The sequence below is a fragment of the Phalangium opilio genome, unplaced genomic scaffold, assembly GCF_054372755.1.
Source record: "Phalangium opilio isolate 3A_F unplaced genomic scaffold, DU_Popi_V2 ptg000105l_1, whole genome shotgun sequence".
Classification (NCBI taxonomy): Eukaryota; Metazoa; Arthropoda; class Arachnida; order Opiliones; family Phalangiidae; genus Phalangium; species Phalangium opilio.
Window position 1 is genome coordinate 7,936,145 of NW_028324207.1, and position 19,988 is coordinate 7,956,132.

General features: G+C 37.0%; 4 protein-coding genes and 1 long non-coding RNA gene across 7 annotated transcripts; 2 read left to right on the plus strand and 3 right to left on the minus strand.

The window, feature by feature from the left end:
* Nucleotides 1-1,408: 1,408 nt before the first annotated feature.
* LOC149629111 (uncharacterized) lies at nucleotides 1,409-2,119 on the minus strand. The gene is made up of 3 exons (XM_089851702.1): nucleotides 2,035-2,119; nucleotides 1,688-1,980; nucleotides 1,409-1,617 (listed from the first exon to the last, which is right to left on the minus strand). Exons 1-3 carry the CDS (start codon nucleotides 2,117-2,119, stop codon nucleotides 1,435-1,437), a joined length of 561 nt encoding a protein of 186 aa, XP_089707828.1. The 3' UTR covers nucleotides 1,409-1,434.
* Nucleotides 2,120-6,764: 4,645 nt separating this feature from the next.
* On the minus strand, nucleotides 6,765-7,886 carry LOC149629112 (uncharacterized). Of its 2 annotated transcripts, none has more exons than XR_016374475.1 (2): nucleotides 7,245-7,886; nucleotides 6,765-6,891 (listed from the first exon to the last, which is right to left on the minus strand). It is a non-coding gene; the product is annotated as an uncharacterized LOC149629112 (long non-coding RNA). The 2 variants fall into 2 exon arrangements; XR_016374476.1 differs by lacking the exon at nucleotides 7,245-7,886 and adding an exon at nucleotides 6,970-7,140.
* A 3,012-nt stretch (nucleotides 7,887-10,898) lies between these two features.
* On the plus strand, nucleotides 10,899-12,460 carry LOC149629113 (uncharacterized). Of its 2 annotated transcripts, XR_016374359.1 has the most exons (4): nucleotides 10,899-11,208; nucleotides 11,285-11,461; nucleotides 11,523-12,129; nucleotides 12,198-12,460. XR_016374359.1 is itself a non-coding variant. In XM_089851503.1 (3 exons), exons 1-3 carry the CDS (start codon nucleotides 10,917-10,919, stop codon nucleotides 11,963-11,965), a joined length of 912 nt encoding a protein of 303 aa, XP_089707629.1. In that variant the 5' UTR covers nucleotides 10,899-10,916; the 3' UTR covers nucleotides 11,966-12,165. The 2 variants fall into 2 exon arrangements, 1 of the variants encoding a protein (XP_089707629.1); XM_089851503.1 differs by lacking the exon at nucleotides 12,198-12,460 and having other exon boundaries at nucleotides 11,523-12,165.
* A 1,348-nt stretch (nucleotides 12,461-13,808) lies between these two features.
* Nucleotides 13,809-15,632, minus strand: LOC149629114 (uncharacterized). Its single transcript, XM_089851703.1, has 4 exons — nucleotides 15,476-15,632; nucleotides 14,641-15,401; nucleotides 14,156-14,563; nucleotides 13,809-14,099 (listed from the first exon to the last, which is right to left on the minus strand). Exons 2-4 carry the CDS (start codon nucleotides 15,322-15,324, stop codon nucleotides 13,809-13,811), a joined length of 1,383 nt encoding a protein of 460 aa, XP_089707829.1. The 5' UTR covers nucleotides 15,325-15,401; nucleotides 15,476-15,632.
* Nucleotides 15,633-15,961: 329 nt separating this feature from the next.
* On the plus strand, nucleotides 15,962-19,988 carry LOC149629115 (uncharacterized). Its single transcript, XM_089851704.1, has 8 exons — nucleotides 15,962-15,982; nucleotides 16,064-16,179; nucleotides 18,140-18,227; nucleotides 18,303-18,455; nucleotides 18,562-18,685; nucleotides 18,747-18,964; nucleotides 19,399-19,697; nucleotides 19,760-19,988. The coding sequence occupies exons 1-8, from the start codon at nucleotides 15,962-15,964 to the stop codon at nucleotides 19,986-19,988; spliced, it is 1,248 nt and encodes a 415-aa protein (XP_089707830.1).

The following is a 19,988-nucleotide window of genomic DNA, read 5'->3' on the forward strand; positions in this document are numbered from 1 at the left end:
AGCGCTTATTCCTACCGTTTGTCAATCAATCGCCTTATATACCCTAAATTTCCAAAATTTGTGAAAACGGTTTACGCTAGAAGTCAAACGTCAACAATAGCTATATTTAAAATCATTTTAAGAATAACGTTTCTTTAAACCGCTTAACTAGAATTAAGGTTAAATATTGACGTTTAAAAAAATTAATATCATTTATATTTATTTAATTATTTAAGATAATATTTTATCTTCGGAACGACACAAGAATAATTTATATAGAACAAATAATGAAGATTGCATATGAGCCGAAACACTACACGCATATCAAAGTTAATATAAAGCGAGTAGGATAAAATTATCTCTTACAAAACCAAAACATTTTCTTATTGTAGAATATTAAATGAAAATATGTTAAGTATGTTTCGGCATTACGATTATTTAAGTAGTTTTGTAGCTATAAAGCTCTGTTTCATTTCAATATTCCAAGAAGATCTTTTATATTAATATATCAAATTTGGTGTTTATTTTTTAATTCAGCTTTACTACATTTATATACATTGTAAACATGAAATTAAACTTTCCTAGTTACACTGAATGTACTTCTATATATTTTGGTAAGCGTTGTTCGGATTGGTTCCTTGAATTCGTGTGGCTTTGAGCAGAGAGAATTAAGAAAGGGAGCGGAAGGTAGGGGGGAAAATGTAGCTCTAAAAATCACGTGATCAGTTATAACAGGCCAGATCTATTTCCGGTACGTCTGCTCCCTCTCACTTCTGTCACCACCCTCTAAGGCGTGTCCCAATGTAGAACCGTTGAAACAAAATTTGAAAATTGGCTCGAAAGCGCCATGACAGACGTCTTGAAAGGTATGTTAAATATTATTAATTTATCATAAATTGGCTTTAATTACCATAGTTATCGGTTAATTTTATTCGTTTTAATATTTACTTAGGTGTTGTAAACCAATGTTTACAATTTACTTTAAAGCAGCTTCAAATTCAGAAATTTGTATTCCGAATTGAAAAAGAAGCGGTATCAACATTTTAAAGTGGCATTAATTCAATAGACAGAGAACCTCTGGAATCCTTTCTTCTGGCTAGAATTAGTAAAGTAACATTTAAACGTACAACCAGGGATGCATTTCTAAGCGAAACGCATAAAATCTCTGAAAGCGAACGTCGAGAATAGTGCTTCCAACGGCCACCCGATCCGATATTTCAGATCAAATAAATCAGTTATCTGAAGATCATTTTCGTAACAGATCGGGTGAATCTGAAACAAGTCGACAGCAGTTTATCTGATCTGACTTTTTATCAGATATACGCTTATAAATTAAATATCTGAACAAGTCTAATAAACAAAATCTGATAAAAACCGATATGATTCAGTTATCGGATTTGAGATGTGCCCAGAAAAATAGAACAAAGAATAATGACAAATTTTATTTTATTATTTCTATTTCCACCAGTTTTTTAAACATGTTAGAGCTGTTATAGTCTCGGGATGTAACGAGCCTCTTTTAGGTGTAACTATGTCTGCACCAGTTGAAAACGCACGCTCAACTGGTACTGAAGTTCCGGGAATGGCCAAGTAGTCACAAGCCATTCTGGCTACCTTCTTGTAGTCCTCTTCGTGTTTCTAGAATAAACACAATCAAAAAACGTAATCGGAATAATGAACTAAATACTGTAGGGCAAAATGTCTTTACTTTCCACCATTCCAAAACGCTTGTAAATGGCGGTGCCAGGTCAGCGCTTAAATACTTGTTCATTTCGGATCCCTTAGCTTGTTTCTTTGAGCGCTTCGGGTAAAAGGCTAAGAGGTCATCATCTGCGACAATATCTTCTGACGTTCTAGCTGCGTTGCTCTCGTTACCGTCATCAGGTCCCGATTCTTCGTAGAACGAAGAAAACACGTTGATAACGGTGGTTTTTATTTGTTTACCAACGTCTTTGCTATATCGTTCTTTAAAGACATCTAGCTTAAGCGATGGATTCAGTACTAAATGGACATTATTATGATTTTCATTAACATAAAGAGAGGGATGTTACATACCCATGCTAATCCAATAAACCTCGGTTTCCATGAGGGTGCGGTACTTTTCTAATTTATTTAGAGCCGCTGCGCAGATTTGCTTCATAAGACCCTGACTTTGTCTAATGGTGACATTGAGTTTTTTCAATAAGCACCCATAGATGGGCATTACTAGCGCAAGTGTGGGATAACGCGTACCCGATACGTGATTGGTGGCCGTATGAATCTCCTAATTGAATATAACTTATAGGGACACTTCACGGAAAAATTCCTAATAATACGTGTACCTTCAAAATGTTTAGCAGTTCTTCTATACGATTCCAGTCAGAGTCCAAAAGTACGAAGTTCTGAAATTCCTTTTCCGAGTTCATGAGGGCCTGTAAAGACTTAAAACCATAGTTTAGTTGAGACACATAACTATTCCTGGCGTAAACTACATGTAATGAAATCAATACTAGCGGTATCATATAGACAAGTTATAAAGTTTTGCTAATCTAAAATATTTACCTGTCGTAGTTGATAAGCGCGGTTGAGCATATGATATGTGGAATTCCACCGCGTTTTAACGTCCAAAGTATGATTAAGATCTGGTAAACTGTGTATCTTGTTGAACTACGCCAGTTTTTCCCTTCTTCCTGTTGACATGCGAATTTTCGATACCACAGTTCTTATCTGCCGTAACATAACTATAAATAACTAAGATAAGTTTATGCTTTTCACCTCTCTGAGGTACCTTGGCTACACATTGTCCTATGCTGCAATCACTTTCGATGTTGTCATACTCATGGATCTGCTCTGATTCATCGTCATACTTGGAATTAACCTTGAGATCTTTCAGCATATCTTGCACGGCTATGTTTAGAATATGAGCGAAACAACGCACGCGGTTCTTGCCAGTAAACCAAAACGACCTGTCTTTAGATCTCATCTCGAACTCAGAGGTGAAGGTATCATTGTTAGCCGCATTATCCATACTTATCGCTAATACCTTACAACACAATAAATGCAATCTCACATAATCACATTACTTTTAGTAATATTAACAGAACAATTACCTTTGACACTCCACGATCGTCAAGAAGTTTAAGAAACGCATCCGATAGGTTTCTTCCATCGTGTTTCCCGGGAAAGTGCATTAATCCCAAAAGAATTTCTCTGGGTTCCCAATTTTCGTCAATCCAGTGAGCTGTTACGCCAATAAAAGGCCATCCATTGTTCGATGTCCAACAATCGTGTGTGAACGATATTTGACCTTGAACGCTCTGTGTAAAAGAAAGATTTGCTTAGCAAAATCATTGTCACAAATTGTGATATCAACGCACTACCTTCACTACGGTTCGAACATTCTCCGCTTCTGATACATAGGACAGCATTACATCGTTTTTAACTGATGTTGAGGAAGCTGGTATGATATCCTTTAGCAAATGGCTATTATGGGTTAGTTTACGAGTGAAGGCATTAAAACTCGGTTCTTCAACCATAGTAAATGGTTGGTTGGTTAAAACCATCCATTTAAGAAGTTCCTGTCTCGCACCGACCACCGAAAACTCCTGCAGACGTATCCAAAATATAAAAGCCTACTACAATTTTGTAACAATACTCTTACCTCAACGGGTGTATATAAGGGTACCGACTTGCGCGTGGTGTTTAAGAAGAAATCTCCCGGAAGTTTATCAAGGTGTTTATTAATTAGGTGTGCCTTCATATTTCCGGCACTTTGATTAGATTTTCCACCGTACACGTACTTCCCTCTAAGCAAATTAACGATAGATCGTTTATTTCTTCAAAACTATATTAACATCCTAGTCCTATTCCAATTACCACATAACCGAGCTAAATTAATTTTTTAAAGAATAGATAGATGCTAGAACTAATTATATTATTTGAAGTTTTAAAACATTTAATGCTTACCTATCACAGTGCAAACATTTCGCATATTTCATTGATGTTATTATACCATCTAGTGCAGTCTTATCTTCGCTCACCATAACGCAATGTTTCCATATTACGCTTCTTGACCTTAGATCTTGGCATTCCATTACCGCACTGTTCGCCATTTCTTCGTCCATTAATTCTAATCACGAGGCGCTATTTGCTTATATAGCGCTTGACCTATATTTTTTATTATAATCCCGACGACGTTTTTCAGCGCGGAAATTACGCGTGTTGGTCTAAATATCGTAGGGGAAAATGATAAATAGACCATTATTTGGCTTTAAAACATCCGATAGGAGAATACTATATAACTAATAAACGTATTGTAGTAATTTTGTCTAATGCGTATGTTGAGGGAATAACCCCCCACGATTGTCTTATTGTTGGTAAAGTAGAGGAGTGCTTAAACTCGATACATACACTTGGGTGATATGTATCATGGCTTGGGGTATTTTGTCCTCAACATGAAATAGGGATCTTGTTTGGGGATTTTGTCCATCTTGGTTCATGGGGGTATTGCCCGGGGGATTTTGTCCATCTTGGTTCATGGGGGTATTGCCCGGGGGATTTTGTCCATCTTGGTTCATGGGGGTATTGCCCGGGGGATTTTGTCCATCTTGGCTCATGGGGTATTATGTCGTACATTCTGAACAAGCACACGGCTGAGGATATACGTGTTTTCAATGTCTTATACAGAAGTTAAGGCATCATCAGATATCTGTCAGTTATCTGAAATATCCTTCGATCAGTTTAAGAAATTCAGATCACTATCGGATAAACAGTTATCTGGTGTTCTTTATGGTTCAGATACTTCCATCTGAATATATTTTATGCTATAATCAGATAATCTGATATCTGATATAATAAAAGTTTTCACTCGGATCAGGTAATATAACTGGTATCTGAGATGCTGTTGGAAGCACTAGTCGAGAAGCAGGTCTTCGATATGCATTGATTAGGGCATTTCCAAACTTTAACAAAGTTTCAGAACCCATCCAAAAAAATCTAGTCAGTAGACTACTTCATATATTCTTCCATGAATTAATGGAAAAAATGGAAGTTGGAGTTGACAGTGCAATTGCAAAGGAAGACACTAAAGTTCAGAGAGAGGAGAAGAAAAAGGAGCTTCTCGGGTTAGATGTTAGAAAGCTTACACCGCTAACAACTATCACAAATAGGAAAATTGAAGAAAATCTTCCCGTAACCAGGTATGTGGCTGGCTTTGCCGCATATGCTTTAGTAAAGAGGAAATGCCCAACAGAATTGGCAAAAAGAATAATTAAAGTACAAACTACAACTAATTTGGATACCACAATAGACTAAACGGAGTCATGAACCGACAAATTATCAAGGGGTGGATTGGCTCATGTCACCGATGAATTTTTTGAACTTGTTAAAATCATTAAACGTGTATCAGATTTAATATATGTTACTGACATTAAACGGATTAGGCATCAAAATTTAAAAACCAAAGCTATTCAGCACATTCTGCAAAATGAGGAAATTTGTAGGCGATGGAAGTTGTTGTACAATAACCCTGACAGCAAGAAATGGCTATTAAAACAAATAGATGTATTTTTAAATACTAGAGGGAAATGTTTGGTGCGAGACATGTTAGAGCAATATCAACATGACACAAAAGAAACTCTGAAAGCCAAGAAAGCATTGCGAAAAGGTCTCAAGGAAAAGAGTCAGGAGTCTGAAAAATCAATGTCTCCGAAGAAAAAGAGAGCCAAGATTCAGGAGCCTAATAACCCCTCACAAATGAAGAACCTAAGTGGGAAAACGCTGAACTCAGATGGAGATAAATATCAAAAAAATAAAATCGGCGAAAGAAAAACAAATAACAGCCAAACACTAAAGGCGATTCCAACGCTTCACATTCCTGACCCCCACCCCAAATCCAGCTCATCTCGAAGTTTACTTGAAAAGGAATCAAAGGAAAATTTAAGAGGAACATATGCCTTTTTAGAAGGGGACCCTGACTGTGATATTTATTTGCAATTTTTACCTCAAGAAAGTGTGGAGCAACAATCAATTGATGCCATATCCCCTCCTGGAATTCTAATAGCAAATACCTGCAACTCATCTCAAAGTTTAGGCCAAATTGAAAGGAAGCAATGTTTAAACGCGTCGTATGACTTTTTAAATGGGGACCCAGACTGTGATATATTTATGCAATTTTTATCTGACTAAAAATTGTGACATATTTGTGGAATTTTTATATGACGAAACATTGTGATATATTTGTGCAATTTTTATCTGATGAAATATTATGAGATTAGTCTTTGCTAATGCTGCATAGTTACGTTTATGATAACCAGATAGTTCAAAATATTTTGTGAATGCCCTTATGATTTAACATGTTATTTACACTGGTCGAATAGTTACTAAGCTGCATCAAAATTAATTTCCATTTTAATAAATCGGATCAAAACAACAAATATATGAATAAAACATAGTTCACGCGCTAAATCGTTTAGAAAATTTAATTATCAAGCTTGTCAGACGTTGAAGTATTGCCATTAACTGCTTCTAAGGCAAGTCCGGTTAGGGCTTTCAACTTGTCCATATTGGCTTCAAAGAGGGCCACTGAGGGATTAAAGTTACGCCCCCCTGAACATCGCTGCCTTCCAAAATATTGCTCGAGAGGATCTTGGTTAAGGTGTTGCGTCAAAACGTACTTTGCGCCTATTTTAAGTAGGTATTTTACAATTGCTACAGTTGAGAGAGCTATAATCAAGAATTGGTCTAAGTTAAAAACGTTTGATGTGGACATATTCATAGGTAGAAACTATGTCCATACCTGCCATTCGTAGACCTTCAATAGTTTCTTTGCTCAAAAGCATTCGGTTTTTTTTCTTCTTTTGAAAATGTCCCTGGCCGATTTTCAACATCTTTCTCCCAGTCCTCCAAATAATTGATGAAGTCTCCCTCCAGCCACTAAAATATATAAGAAGTGCATTAATAGATATTTACTTTTTCGTTATATTAAAAACCAATGATGGTGAGTTTCATTACTTTCAGTAGCTCATCATCCTCATTTTCATAGGCTCTTTTGTTAGGTTTTCTTTTCCTCAGTGATTCGTTACAATTCTTGACATTACATAAATCGAAGAATTTATCGAAGACCCTAATAAATTCAACTGTTTCGGGGTATTTTTCATTCCCAAAAAGCGTTTCTATCGCCGAGGCAACATCGCTCATAACTTGGGTGGCCAAATTGACTCTCATTTTAGAATATCCATTTAAAAATACGTGCCCGTAAGTTAATTTGGAGGCATTTTTAAACTGACCCTTCATTCTAAGTTGAGTGTAGTATAGCCGCAAAATGACCTTCCAAGATAAATCCTCGCCATTTTTCCACATACTTCGCGACTTAGAATGCGCTCCACTGTTGCTAAAACAGTTCCGTACAGTTTTTATGAGATGAGGTGCATCGGAAAGAAAAAACATATCTCTTTCTTCATCAGCTGCGTGTAAATCAGGAGTGACATAGGGAGGGCTATTCTTCTCGTTACTGGTGCACATTCGAAAAAACTTCCTATTAGTCGAAGCTCCATCTCCTACAACAGCTTATATTCGGAAACCACTATTTTCTAATAAACTAATGGCCTCCCAGATTATAGAATAAAGTTCACCACTGGTAGCTCCCTTAGTGGGGAAATGAGCAAATGGTATTTTAATGTTTGTTGAAATTCCACGAAGCATAAGTTGTAGAATGCTCGTAGCGAGAGGTGGTGATGTAGTCCCCTTTATTTTTAGCTCAATATCATCAAGCGTATTATGATGCTCATCAACATCAATAAATCCCGTCAAGCACCCAGTATCTTTGTGACAAATTACATCAGGCTTGATAGTCATTTCATCTAACAAAAGTGCAAGATATTTTTGGTGTTCCGGCAGATTGTCAAGGTCTGTTAATTCAACCATTTCGTTGAAAACGTCTTCTTGAAATCCAGATGAATTTTTTAAAGTGTGATCATGTTTATATAATGTGCGAGTTGTTGTTTCTTCAATGTCTCATAAGCTGATTTGGATTTATTTTTCATGTAAGAGCACCACTTAAGGAAGAAACTATCCCACCTCATGCCATATTTAGATCTTTCCAAAGCCCTTAGTTGCTGTTTTATGAAAATTAGGGTGTTCCAAATTAGGAAGGAGTGTTCCATTTTAGGACCGACTGTTGCAAGTTAGGCCTGGAATCGACCTTTTCTAAAACCCATTTTGATGGGAAAGTATGCATCGTAGCCGTCTGAAAATGGGTGAAATCGATCGGCAATAGCTCAAACTAATTATGTTGGTTTGCTTGTTCTCTCTTCAGGAACTTATTTTGTATGAGAAAGTGTTCCAAGATTGGGCTATTGACCATAGTATTCACGGCAAGAGATATTTGTTATTTATCCATTGAGATAGACAATTAAGCGACCCGGTTAGCCTCTAAGCTTGTACAATATTAACAATTAGGGTTAAAAATTACATACTTGTTTTTCAGTGTTCTACACATCAACTCGAACTCTATATTTTTGTATTGCTTTTTATGTAAAACGCCATGTAGCAACCTCTCAACTAAGCCCTTGTAGTAGAGTACACTGCTAGTCTGATATTGCCATGAACTAAAAATTTGGTGGTCCTACAATTGGAAAATTATTTTAGTGAAGACACGTCTCCTTCCATGTCCTTCAAGGGTTTTAAGAAAGATAATTGACTAAATTTTTAAATTTTCGTTTTAGAAAAATGCATTGACTAGCCCGGCATTTGCGGAAGTAATAATGCGAGCTCGAGCGAACCCAGATACGTGTTACCAGAAAAAAAGCAACTTGATTAAAAATGCCAATATTCATGCGGGAATTGAAAATCGAGAGAAATTCACCATCTTTCCTGGGAACGTTCTGTGGAATGTAATCAAAGCCAGATACCGCAAGACAGGAAAGTGTAAAATGAGATTAAGCAAACCTTTAATGACAGCCTACAGGACGATCTATTTCAGCCCAAACATTTCGCAAGCATTGATTGAGAAAGTCAACAAAAGGTCAGTTTCCACTTTGAAGTTAGTGGGGTGGCGTAGCGGTTAGCGCTTTCGCCTCGCAGCAAGAGAATCCCGGGTTTGATCCCGGACTGTGGCACAGGGTGATAATCAGGGAACAAATCCTTCTGCGTAGAGTTTGCAAGTTCTCTCCCCGCTTGTTAAAAGTTTTCCTCCGCGGTCTAACCCGGTTTCTCCTTTCCATCAAAACTTGCAGAGGTTAACGGCAATAGTTAGTATAGGGCGCTGTAGGTTAGCTGTGGCATAGGGGCTAGCCAACACTCCACTATGAAATGTAAACAAGCTACAGGCTTAGTGTGGAAATCCCTTCATAGACGAAGCCTAGATTATTATTATGCAGTTTAATTTCTCATTTGTCAGATTGCGGCAGCTGACTGAGGGTGATTGCTACGAGGACCTGAACCCATCTCTCAAAGTGGAATCGCATCCTTGTCGGATAGTCGAAACACCAGATGTTTTCGTCGTAATCAACTTGAAAGCTTTTAAGGCCATTTTTCGTGTTTGTATCCTGGGCTTCTCCGCCTCTTTCATGGCTCTCTTTCTCGAAATCTACGTGTACACTTTGAAAGTTATTGTTGGTACATTTTAACATTTCTACTTCGTCTTTCAAAGACAGGCTAACGATGTCCGTATTTCATGAGTTCATTTATTTCAAAATTCTCCTGAAATCACTTGCTACTTTTAAAGAATACTAATTTCACCCGGTACATATTGCGCAAAAGTATAAATATGCCGGGCTCATCTTGTTTTAAAAGTACAATATAGAATACACATAATAGCAATAGAATTAGTTGTTGTAAACGAAAATAGAAACCACTTTTCCCAGTTCCATGTTGACTCGCACATAATAGCGAAAGTTTAGACTCATTAAATTTAATAATAAATAGTGTTAATCAATTACTAAAGTACACGCAAGTTTAAGGTTATAGCAGTGAATAGAGATGTGAGTCGGTAATTTACCGTCCGTAAATTACCCATTTATATCTTACCGTAATTTTAGAATGGTAATTTACCGGTAAATTACCGCGGTAAAAAGCCCGTTAAAACTTAAAATAACATAAAGTACTGTAATTTTTGTAATTTCAAAATTTTAATCGGTAATTTACCGGTAATTTTTCGGTAAATTACCATTTTTAAAAATTACGCTCATTTCACATCTCTAGCAGTGAATGAATATCGAATTACTGATATAGTATATACGATTGTGTTTAACTGATTGTAAATTTACAGCCACGTCAAAGACAAATTAAGATTTTGTAACAAATAATGTGTGATGCCTTACAATACAACACAACGCTTTTTTTCCAAATGTTTATAGGCTAGTGGTCGGCATTTGGATAGGATAATATCTGTTTGTTTTATCTTTATTCATAATTTGAAATTATCCGCGGGAAGTCTATGATTAATGCAATGTAATCACGAATAATTATCTGATTATTATTCATGGATAACTCGCCTTATGTTTAATCAGCGCCACCTAAGGTGTAGCGGCGACTTTGGGAACTTGCAAAAATCGCGACCAATCAGAGGACGCTATTTGTCCGACTATTTTTTTTATTGGGGATATTTGGAGAAAAAAATGTTTAGACGAGTGTGATGTAGATTTTAACCATTTTCGGCAACTAAAACGGCTGATTCTCGTTAAAACGGTTAGAAAACTGGCAAATCGTGTTATTCTCGAATATATATAAGCGTTTAAAACAAGTAAGGCAACTTTTTATTCGTTTTATACCCGTTAAATCAATCAAATCGCGTTAAGCCTTGGCTATTTCTTGCAGCATTTTCCATTGATTGACGTCGTTTTCACTGTCCAAGATTTACTTTTCGAGAAATTTAACATTTTCTGTGAATTTACTTAGATCGAACTGTTTTGTTTTTGCATTAAATACGTCCTAAGCTTCATATTGTTCATAAAATCTTCATGATGGCTTTGCCAAAACGAAAGCTGGCTGACGTTGTGTCAGCGAAAGTGAAGAAAAAACCGTGTGCGTTTACAACTGCATGTACTTTGGGAGATGATTCTCCTAGGTTGTATTGCCTGTGCCAGCAACCAAAAGACAACTCCAAAAAGATGGTGCAATGCTCATTGTGCGTAGAATGGTACCATCTAACTTGCGTGAATTTGGATGAAGACAGCCTGGACTTAATAGATGATTATATGTGTAAAGCATGCATCGACGTAATGGTTGTAAACCCAAACATGTCAAAAGAAGGTGAATGAAGTTGCTGATATTCATTATGGCCACCAGCCTTTTTGAAAATAAACCAAATTTGTTATTTCATAAAAAGGACTCCTTCGTTTACAAGGAAGAGTTACCCCAAAGGAAGGATGGGGTGAAAACGTATTTCTAACAGATTTGTCAGATGGGATTGCCGAAAGTCACTCAAAGACAAAGCGTGAGAAACAGGAAGGATTCATGCTTTTTAGGGAGGAGAAGATTTTAGGTATTCAAAGCAACAGAAAAGGTATGTCACATTATGACATTTTGATTGATTGAGATTAATTAGAGTTGAACCGGTGCTCTAGGAAATGTCATTTTCATAAGAGCTACATGTGACGCGGATAGAAGACCCAAAACCTACAACATGTTTGCCTGTTTCAATATCGCCAAAGAACCAAATCAATTAAAATGGATATCATGCTCTTGCCCTGCGGGAAATGACGGTGATTGTAAACATTCGATAGCACTTTTATATCAACTCATTGACATCGTAAGAATAAAAGCTGAAACCTTGCCGCTACGTGGGACGTGCACCAGCAGGCTTCAAATGTGGCATGTCAAGAAACCAAAAACAGACGAGCCGTTTCTTCTTAGTGATTTGGAAATTGTTAAACACGACCCAGCCAAACCAAGGAAAGCTCTTTTAGGGTGCGCGGTTCGTACGTTTAATGTGTTGCCACCGGGGTCTCAACCGATATCTAAAAAAAATTGGAAAATTTCGTTAAACTCTTTGACAAAATGGACATAAGTATGCCAGTCATCGGTACAATAAAATCGAACGAGTGTATTCCAGTCCAACCTAAAATACACCAAAATACATTTTTGATCGACAAGTTGTGGGAATGGGTAGCTAAAACTCCAACGAGGGAAAGGAATGAAAATTTTCTGAACATTTCTGATAATGAAATTAAGGTATTGAAAAGTATCCAAGTAGATTTAGCTGGATCAAAATATACCGAGGTTAAAACTCGCTTACAAAGCCGCTCACATTATTGGCATAAGCAGAGGAGTCATCGGCTCACGGCATCCATGTTTGGAACTTTTGTAAAAATGCGAGATGAGACTGATCCAGTAAAAACATTTCAACAAAAGAGGAATTTTGTTACAGCAAAATCATTGGATCATGGGTTGAAATACGAGCCGGCAGCTTTCTCGTTATTCACACAGAACATCAAGACCCAAAGCCACACTTCTGTTGGATTAATTGTCAACCCGCAGTTTTGTTTTCTCGGAGCTAGCCCTGATCGCCATGTATTGATTGAAGATCAACTGTACCTAGTAGAAATAAAGTGCCCGTGCGCTATTTTTAAGAATAAGGAAACTATTAGGACAAAAGCTGCCTCTGGTAATTTTTATCTCTTTGTGGATGAGGAAACTGAAGAACTTGAGCTTAAGAAAAATTCGGATGTGTACCATCAAATTCAGGGACAGCTTCTAGTTTGCAATATACCTGTGTGTTTTTTGGTGGTATTTGTACCACCTGGTGACATTGAAATTTTGATGATAATGAAAAATAACAATTTCATCAACGGCAGCTTACTTCCCAAACTTTCTACTAAATATTACATGCATCTCTTACCATCCTTTGCCAAGGAAATGTTTGAAAAACCAACTGAGTAAGAACGTAACTGAAAATTTGGTGTATCATCCTAACCATTTGTTTTAAAAAATAAAATCTTTATGTCTAAATGATAACGGCAGTAGGCAATGGGACCTGCCAAAACAAAACTCCCAATGAGTAACGATGTGGTGTTTCTCGTGTCACATCTTTTTGTAAGCCTTACGAATGAGCCCGTTTTTATTAAAACCTCTCCAAAAACATAATAATAATAATAATAATAATAATAAAAATAATAATAATAATAATTCAATTCAATTCAATTCAATTCAGTTTATTGTGCAACAAAAAAAGCAGACAAGTCGCTCACTAGATTGTACACAGAAGTTTATGTAAAACGAGATACCAGAACTATTTGAGAAGGATGAATTATTTATAAAGTGATTTGAGGTGCAGTAAGGTTATGTAAAAATTTGAAATTAATTATGTGATAGGGATTAATTATTTAGTCAAGGAACTTGGACAATAAATATTGGTCAACTATTTAGAATCAGATACGAAACTATAGTGAAGTCCGTAATAATAATAATAATAATAATAATAATAATAATAATAATTTTAATAATAATAATAATAATAATAATAATAATAATAATAATAATAATAATAAAAAGCTTTTATTAGGATATACCTTTAAGTCTGAACTTATTTACAAAGGTGTCCTGTAGTTTAAATTATTTTACACTTCATTATGTATATTCATTTAAAATTATTTTACACTTCATTATGTATATTCATTTAAAATTATTTTACACTCCAATATTTATAATCATTTAAAATTATTTTTCACTTTAGAAATTTTAAAATTAATTATCTTTAAACCATATCTTGTTTTATGTATTGGTTAAGCCTGTTTTTAAAAACATTTATAGACTTTTCTGTTTTGATGTCCATCGGTAGATAGCACAATCTACTTTTAATCCAATTTTTGAACCAGCTTACCGGTGAAATTTGACAAATGGCAACATACTACTTATATTTTCTCGAGCATAGGTGTTAAAGTCAATGGAATTTCTCCTTTCAAAATTTTAAATTCTTTAACCCGACCAATAGCTCTTTCTATGTGTATTCTGGCAAAAGCAATCTTGCGTGTTTCGGAGAGTTGTGATGCGGTGAACTGGTCACGACCTTGAAGAAATTCAGGAATGTATAGCTTCAGTTTCTTCAAAGCAAGTTCTTTAGCGATATCAAAACCCCGGTCAGCCATGATACCGTCACCTTCTTCCAACATGTCCAAAAGGCCACAATGAAGAATGAAGATGTTCTTCCACAGTATAGGTTTGAACAATAAGTTAAGTGTCCTGATCCAGCCATTCCAACAAGCGCTTTGACCGTGTTGCAATGCTTATAAGCGCTGAAGGTTTCTCGTTGAGCTTCTGACGCAGATGGTTTTTCAAGTTTAAACTCTGTACAGTCTACGATGATCCGTAAATCTGGATAACGTTTTTTTATTTTGGCCGAGGTCAACTCGAGAGCCCTTTCCAATGAAGCAAAAACTGGTAGGTGAAGGCAACGTTCGTAAAGAAACAACACCCACGTGTTAATTATTCGTGAAACATGCCCTTGCGACAAATTATACAGATCAGCTAAAAACTGTTCCTGGGTTCCCAATCTTAATCGAACCAGTGTCAAGAAAAACTCCTCTATTGGGTTTAATTTTCTAGGACGGCCGGGCTTGACAACTTCATGAAAGTCTTTATCGTTGTTATCTCTTATTTGGTTCGTTTCCTGACCAACATAGTTTAATTTTGCGCATTCTGGTAACAGAAGTTGATAAAACGCCCAAAAAACTTCAATCTAATAGCAGTATCATTGCTAACAAATCTAGTCACAGTAAATTTTTCTTTGGCACGCAAGGATAGTAATTCTAATTGTTTTTTCACAAGTTGTACTTTGCCAGGGGTATTAGGAGTGTATGTAGATTTCAAAGAAATTCCGCTGCTAGGTAACGACAAAGATTGTCTTGACTGCACCGAGGCAATACTGCTTCTCTGAGACTCAGATTCGAGCTCATCAGCATCGTGAAGGCATATAATATTAGGTAATGGGTTTTCTGGGTCGGGATCTTGCAACTCCACCTTCTTAATATCACCGCCATTTGATTCCTCAAGCTCTTCCAGATCAAAAGACAAAGCTTCCATTTCTTCCAAAATTTCAGTTCTTTGTTCAGGGCTCAAACGACAGAAAGGCTGTTTCGGAACGTGTTCATCAGTTTCAACCATTACGTTAGTATTCCGAAATACAGACGGACACGACTGAGGTTTTAAGCGTTTAGGTTTTGGTTTAGCGGTGGGGAAATAATCTGATTCTATGAAATGTTTCGAACAAATTCGGGCGCTATACAGGTCGGTGGGCAACGGTCCTAGTGCGTTAGTTATGGCATCAATCCATTTTTGTTTCATTGTGGCGTCTTTTGGGAAAAAATGGTAAGAAAGGGATTTCAAACTGTTGTTGCAGCATTTTAAGAAACAACGGTTCTTTGATGCCATGTTTCTTTAAGTAAAATGTTAAATTTCTCGAAAAGTAAATCTTGGACAGTGAAAACGACGTCAATCAATGGAAAATGCTGCAAGAAATAGCCAAGGCTTAACGCGATTTGATTGATTTAACGGGTATAAAACGAATAAAAAGTTGTCTTACTTGTTTTAAACGCTTATATATCTTCGAGAATAACACGATTTGCCAGTTTTCTAACCGTTTTAACGAGAATCAGCCGTTTTAGTTGCCGAAAATGGTTAAAATCTACATCACACTCGTCTAAACATTTTTTTCTCCAAATATCCCCAATAAAAAAAAATAGTCGAACAAATAGCGTTCTCTGATTGGTCGCGATTTTTGCAAGTTCCCAAAGTCGCCGCTACACCTTAGGTGGCGCTGATTAAACATAAGGCGAACTGATTAACCAAAATTCTGTGGATTATCTTGTCCAAACGCCGACCACTATTATAGGCTATCTTAAGGTTTTACAAGCCTCGAAGAACTAATATCTATCTCGTTAGCAGTGTATTATCAAATGATCGGAAACGTTAATATTACAATTGTCATTTCAGATCACAATAAAATTTGAAATATTACAAATTCTTGTTAGGAATTGCGGTGAACGTATATATTGGTTCATTTTCTAACATGGTTTTTCTGTTGTACTTCGTAAGGAAAAAAGGGTTGATTACGCAAAAATAAATAAATTAAAATTGAACTCTATTAATTATTAATGTTTAACTTCTTTAGAAGTTTGGGAAAACGGCTTTCGACACGCCACAATGTTTACTCATGCCAGAAATTGCGAAAGGTCGGCAATTCAGTCCGAAAACGCGAATAGTTTTCCTCATAATAGTTCATTTTACGTTCGTGCCAGGAATTTTAAAATTTTTTACACTCCACAAACAAAATAAATTTTCGCTTACGCCAATCCCAAGTTTGTTTTTATGATCTTTCAAATAATTTGGTAGATTTTGGTAAGACTCGAGCTTTTTACCTCTCCGTGTGACGATGACGTCACGGAGAGGTATTACACTGGACGTGTATATGTGTTTTGTGTTCTGTCTGTCTGTGCGACCGTCACCACGTTCGCAGTTGGCAAATCGGAGCAAACGTATTTACCGAATTCCCTTTGGTTTCCCTTCATGTAATTATTAAAACCAGAAGTGAGATGAGAGTCAGGGCCGAATTAAAGGGGGGCACTGGCTCCCGGACGCTAGGCTTGTTGGGGGCGAAATGAGTTAAACTATTCCCCCTTAGCGACATTTGCTGTTCCGTTTTTTCAGACTTAAGGGGGCGCACACTATGTCGACCCCGGGTGCAAAATTGCCTAATCCGGCCCTGATGAGAGTAGAAGTACTGAGCTAACCAAATTCTTCACTTGACGGAAGTGAATATTCTTGATAACACACCAACGGTTGGCCCTCTGGTGGCGGTTTCAGAATTTTCCCTCCAAAACGTGAGACGCTCGCGGCGGTAGACGGCCGAACTAGATTCAAGCACCCGCGTCCGTGTTCCGCCGCTTTAGGTTGAGGGGAAGGGGGGTGGAAATATTTTTGGAACTCGACCAATTTTTTTCTCAGTCTAGTGTAGGCGCGATGGAAGCGGCATAAAATCCTCAAATTTGTTCACTGGTGCCAGGATCTATTACCAATGCTAGAGCCCTTCACTTCTAGTCTCATCTCACTTCTGTTAAAACCAAAATGCCACTGTAAACTGGGAATATTTAATAGGTCTTGGTTGTGTTGACACGATTGAAAATATAAATTAATAATATTATGCTTTTTTTGTTTTCATAAAAGCATTTCGAAAATTCTGAGTAAAGTCTATTTTCTATACTTAAAGCCAAGTTTCATAGGTACATTATCGGTGGACCTCCATTTAGAGGCGTCTTGCTACTAAGTGGTTACTTTCAAACGAAAGAATTGCGTACATAATAAAGCTTTTAAGGGAATGCGAAAAAAATGAAAAGAAATAAATGCTGTTGAAGTTAATGTATTCGTCACACGATTTCTTAAAAGGTCACATCTGAACGCTAAATATAGAAAAATCGAAGGTAAGTTGGAAAATAAACCTTAAAACTTTCCTAGCGTATTTTTGCACTTTACTTCTTTTAGGTAGCAGCCTTCGCACCTAGACATTTGAAGCAAGTCCAAGCGAGTATTCTTATTTAATCTAAAGAAGACGATAAAGACATAATGAACGCCGAAACATCAAAATCTTACTCAGCTGTCTTTCGTAACGTGAGTTTCAATCATTGAGTTTCAAAATTCTTCTTACACTCGAAACAGTGTTAATTATTTAGAAGATTTCTATGTAAACTCTTTTTTTTATAACCTACTATGAATATACAGCTGCGTTACGCTGTCTAATCTCTCGATAAGGTTTGGGCGGGGCTTAGCGATAGGAGACATCAGTCACGTGTCTGCTAGTGTTAGGAGCGGGAGAAGGGAGGGGGAGTCCGGGGCGTGTAAATTCGAAACGTCACTTCCTCTTGTCTTGTGATTGGCTATTAGAGCTACGCAAAACGCGTCAAAGCTAGGAGGGTAACAACCAAATCAAATCGACATGATAGAAGGGGCATATGATAGAGCTATATGAACCTATTTTGACCGTACCCTGGTAGAAATTGACGCTTAGGTCATTATCTTATTTATCAGTTTTCACCATATGTTATTGTAAGTGGCCAAGGAGAGATAACTGGCTATACGATTCAATTCCTCCGCGTTCTAAAACGTCTTGATAATATCAAGTAATACAATTTGGAGTCAGTTTTCACGTTCTTTTTTCAATCTAATAACCGCATTCCTCAAAATATTTTGGCAGCGTTAGTAGCGTTCCGAGTACGGTACACATTTGGGGTGTGAAAAACGGTAGTTCGTGGAATGGAGTTCTTGGTACGCTCCAGAGAAATGTTAGTCGTTCTTTAATACGAAATAGGCACGCAGCTTCTTCTTATAGTAATACAATGAACGCTTTCCCAACACAGGAAGGAGATTTTACTTTAAATCCATTGACCCTGTCACAGGATCGTTACAATTCTTTCACTACTTCTCACCCGTTTTTGAGTGAGAGGATGCAAATATTATTCGGGACAAATCAATCAAACGGAAATAATATTTACTCTGTTGTTGACAAATGGGTAAACTAACTTTGCCAAGATGTTGTAAAACTTTTAAAACTTTCCTTGAAATTGGTGATCATACTAAAAAGCATCGCAAATCATAATTAATCTTTAATTTTTGTAGATAGTTGTGGTTCTCTGTGGTCTGGCTCTGCTGATTTACATGGCGGGGAAACTCAGCTCCAAATACGGAAAAGTGAAAGCGGAACTTCCTTCCATGTTTTTGTTGCAATGCCTTCTGGGAACGAGTAAAACCTTTAAAAGAAGCTCTCCGTCCGTTTTAAAATTATAACCGTTCCTTCTATATAGGTCCCCAAGGTTTGAAGTGCGAGGGAGACAATCGGTTTCTTTCTGTCTTGTGGAGTCTGGCTTCATTTGTAGTATTGGTCTTCGTATCCTCGGAAATGACATCGCAGTTTTCGAACAAATCGGAAGCCCTTCCCTTCGAACACATTGACGATATATTTAACTTTCCGGATGCAGATCCTTTTTTGACGAAAGCTTCCACAACCTCAAGTTTTATTGAGGTAATTTGAGAAAGCAATGGATGTCATGAACATGACAGGGTTTTCGTCTTCGAGGATGGAACCTTTTACTGAAGTGGCCCAGTTACGTGAACGAACGAAAAATATCACCTTTGCCCAGTCCTCTTCCTTTAGACCATTACTCTCTAAGCGTGTACAATATTATGATTAGGCTTAAACATTAACAGGTTAGCGCTTAATTGTTCTTCATTACTCTGCACATCAAACCGAACTCTATATTTTTGTATGGTTTGGTACGTAAAACACCATAGCAACCTCTCATTTATACCCTCTGTACACTGCTAGCCTGTTAGATATTGCCAAGAACTAGGAATTTGGTAGTGCTGCAATTGGAAAAATAGGCTTAGTGAAGAAATGTCTTCTTCAATTGAGAAAGATAGAACAATATTAACTTGTTCTTTAAATTTCCGTTTTAGAAAAATGCATTGACTAGCCCCGCATTTGCGGAAGTAACAAAGCGAGCTGACGCGAACCCTCGTACGTGTTACCAGAAAATGAACAACATAATAAAAAATGACAATATTCATGCGGAAATTGAAAATAGAGAGAAGTTTATCATCGCGTCCGACCCTATTCTATGGAATGTAATCAAAACCAGATACGCCAAGACAAGAACTTGTAAAATGAAACTAAGCAAACCTTTAATGACATCCTACAGGGCGATGCATTTCAGCAGAAACATTTCAAAAACCCTGATTGAGACAGTCAACAAAAGGTCAGTTTTACCCTTTTACGTTTTGCGTTAATTGTGGTAGTGTTAAATTTCTCATTTGTCAGATTGCGCCAACTGACTGAGGGTGGTTGTTACGAGGACCTAAACCCATCTCTCAAAGTGAAATCTCATCCTTGTCAAACAGTCGAAACACCGGATGCTTTCGTTGTAATTAACTTGAAAGCTTTTAAGGCCATTTTTCGCGTCTGTATCTTGGGCTTCTCCGCCTCCTTTATCGCACTCTTTATCGAAATATACGTGAACACTTTGAAAGTTAACACGCGTACATCCTAA

Excerpts from the sequence above, each read along its gene's own strand:
- LOC149629114 (XM_089851703.1), bottom strand. The coding sequence starts at position 15,324 with ATGGCATCAAAGAACCGTTGTTTCTTAAAATGCTGCAACAACAGTTTG. Across the intron at positions 14,564-14,640 it reads GATTTGTTAGCAATGATACT|GAAACGAACCAAATAAGAGA; the intron begins GCTATTAGATTG and ends TATGTTGGTCAG. Across the intron at positions 14,100-14,155 it reads GCAACACGGTCAAAGCGCTT|AACATCTTCATTCTTCATTG; the intron begins GTTGGAATGGCT and ends ATACTGTGGAAG.
- LOC149629113 (XM_089851503.1), top strand. The coding sequence starts at position 10,917 with ATGATGGCTTTGCCAAAACGAAAGCTGGCTGACGTTGTGTCAGCGAAA. Across the intron at positions 11,209-11,284 it reads CCCAAACATGTCAAAAGAAG|GACTCCTTCGTTTACAAGGA; the intron begins GTGAATGAAGTT and ends TTTCATAAAAAG. Across the intron at positions 11,462-11,522 it reads TATTCAAAGCAACAGAAAAG|GAAATGTCATTTTCATAAGA; the intron begins GTATGTCACATT and ends CCGGTGCTCTAG.
- LOC149629111 (XM_089851702.1), bottom strand. The coding sequence starts at position 2,119 with ATGAAGCAAATCTGCGCAGCGGCTCTAAATAAATTAGAAAAGTACCGC. Across the intron at positions 1,981-2,034 it reads GGTTTATTGGATTAGCATGG|TACTGAATCCATCGCTTAAG; the intron begins GTATGTAACATC and ends ATGTCCATTTAG. Across the intron at positions 1,618-1,687 it reads GCGTTTTGGAATGGTGGAAA|AAACACGAAGAGGACTACAA; the intron begins GTAAAGACATTT and ends TGTTTATTCTAG.
- LOC149629115 (XM_089851704.1), top strand. The coding sequence starts at position 15,962 with ATGGTTTTTCTGTTGTACTTC. Across the intron at positions 18,228-18,302 it reads TTGGTACGCTCCAGAGAAAT|GAAGGAGATTTTACTTTAAA; the intron begins GTTAGTCGTTCT and ends TTCCCAACACAG. Across the intron at positions 18,456-18,561 it reads ACTCTGTTGTTGACAAATGG|ATAGTTGTGGTTCTCTGTGG; the intron begins GTAAACTAACTT and ends TAATTTTTGTAG.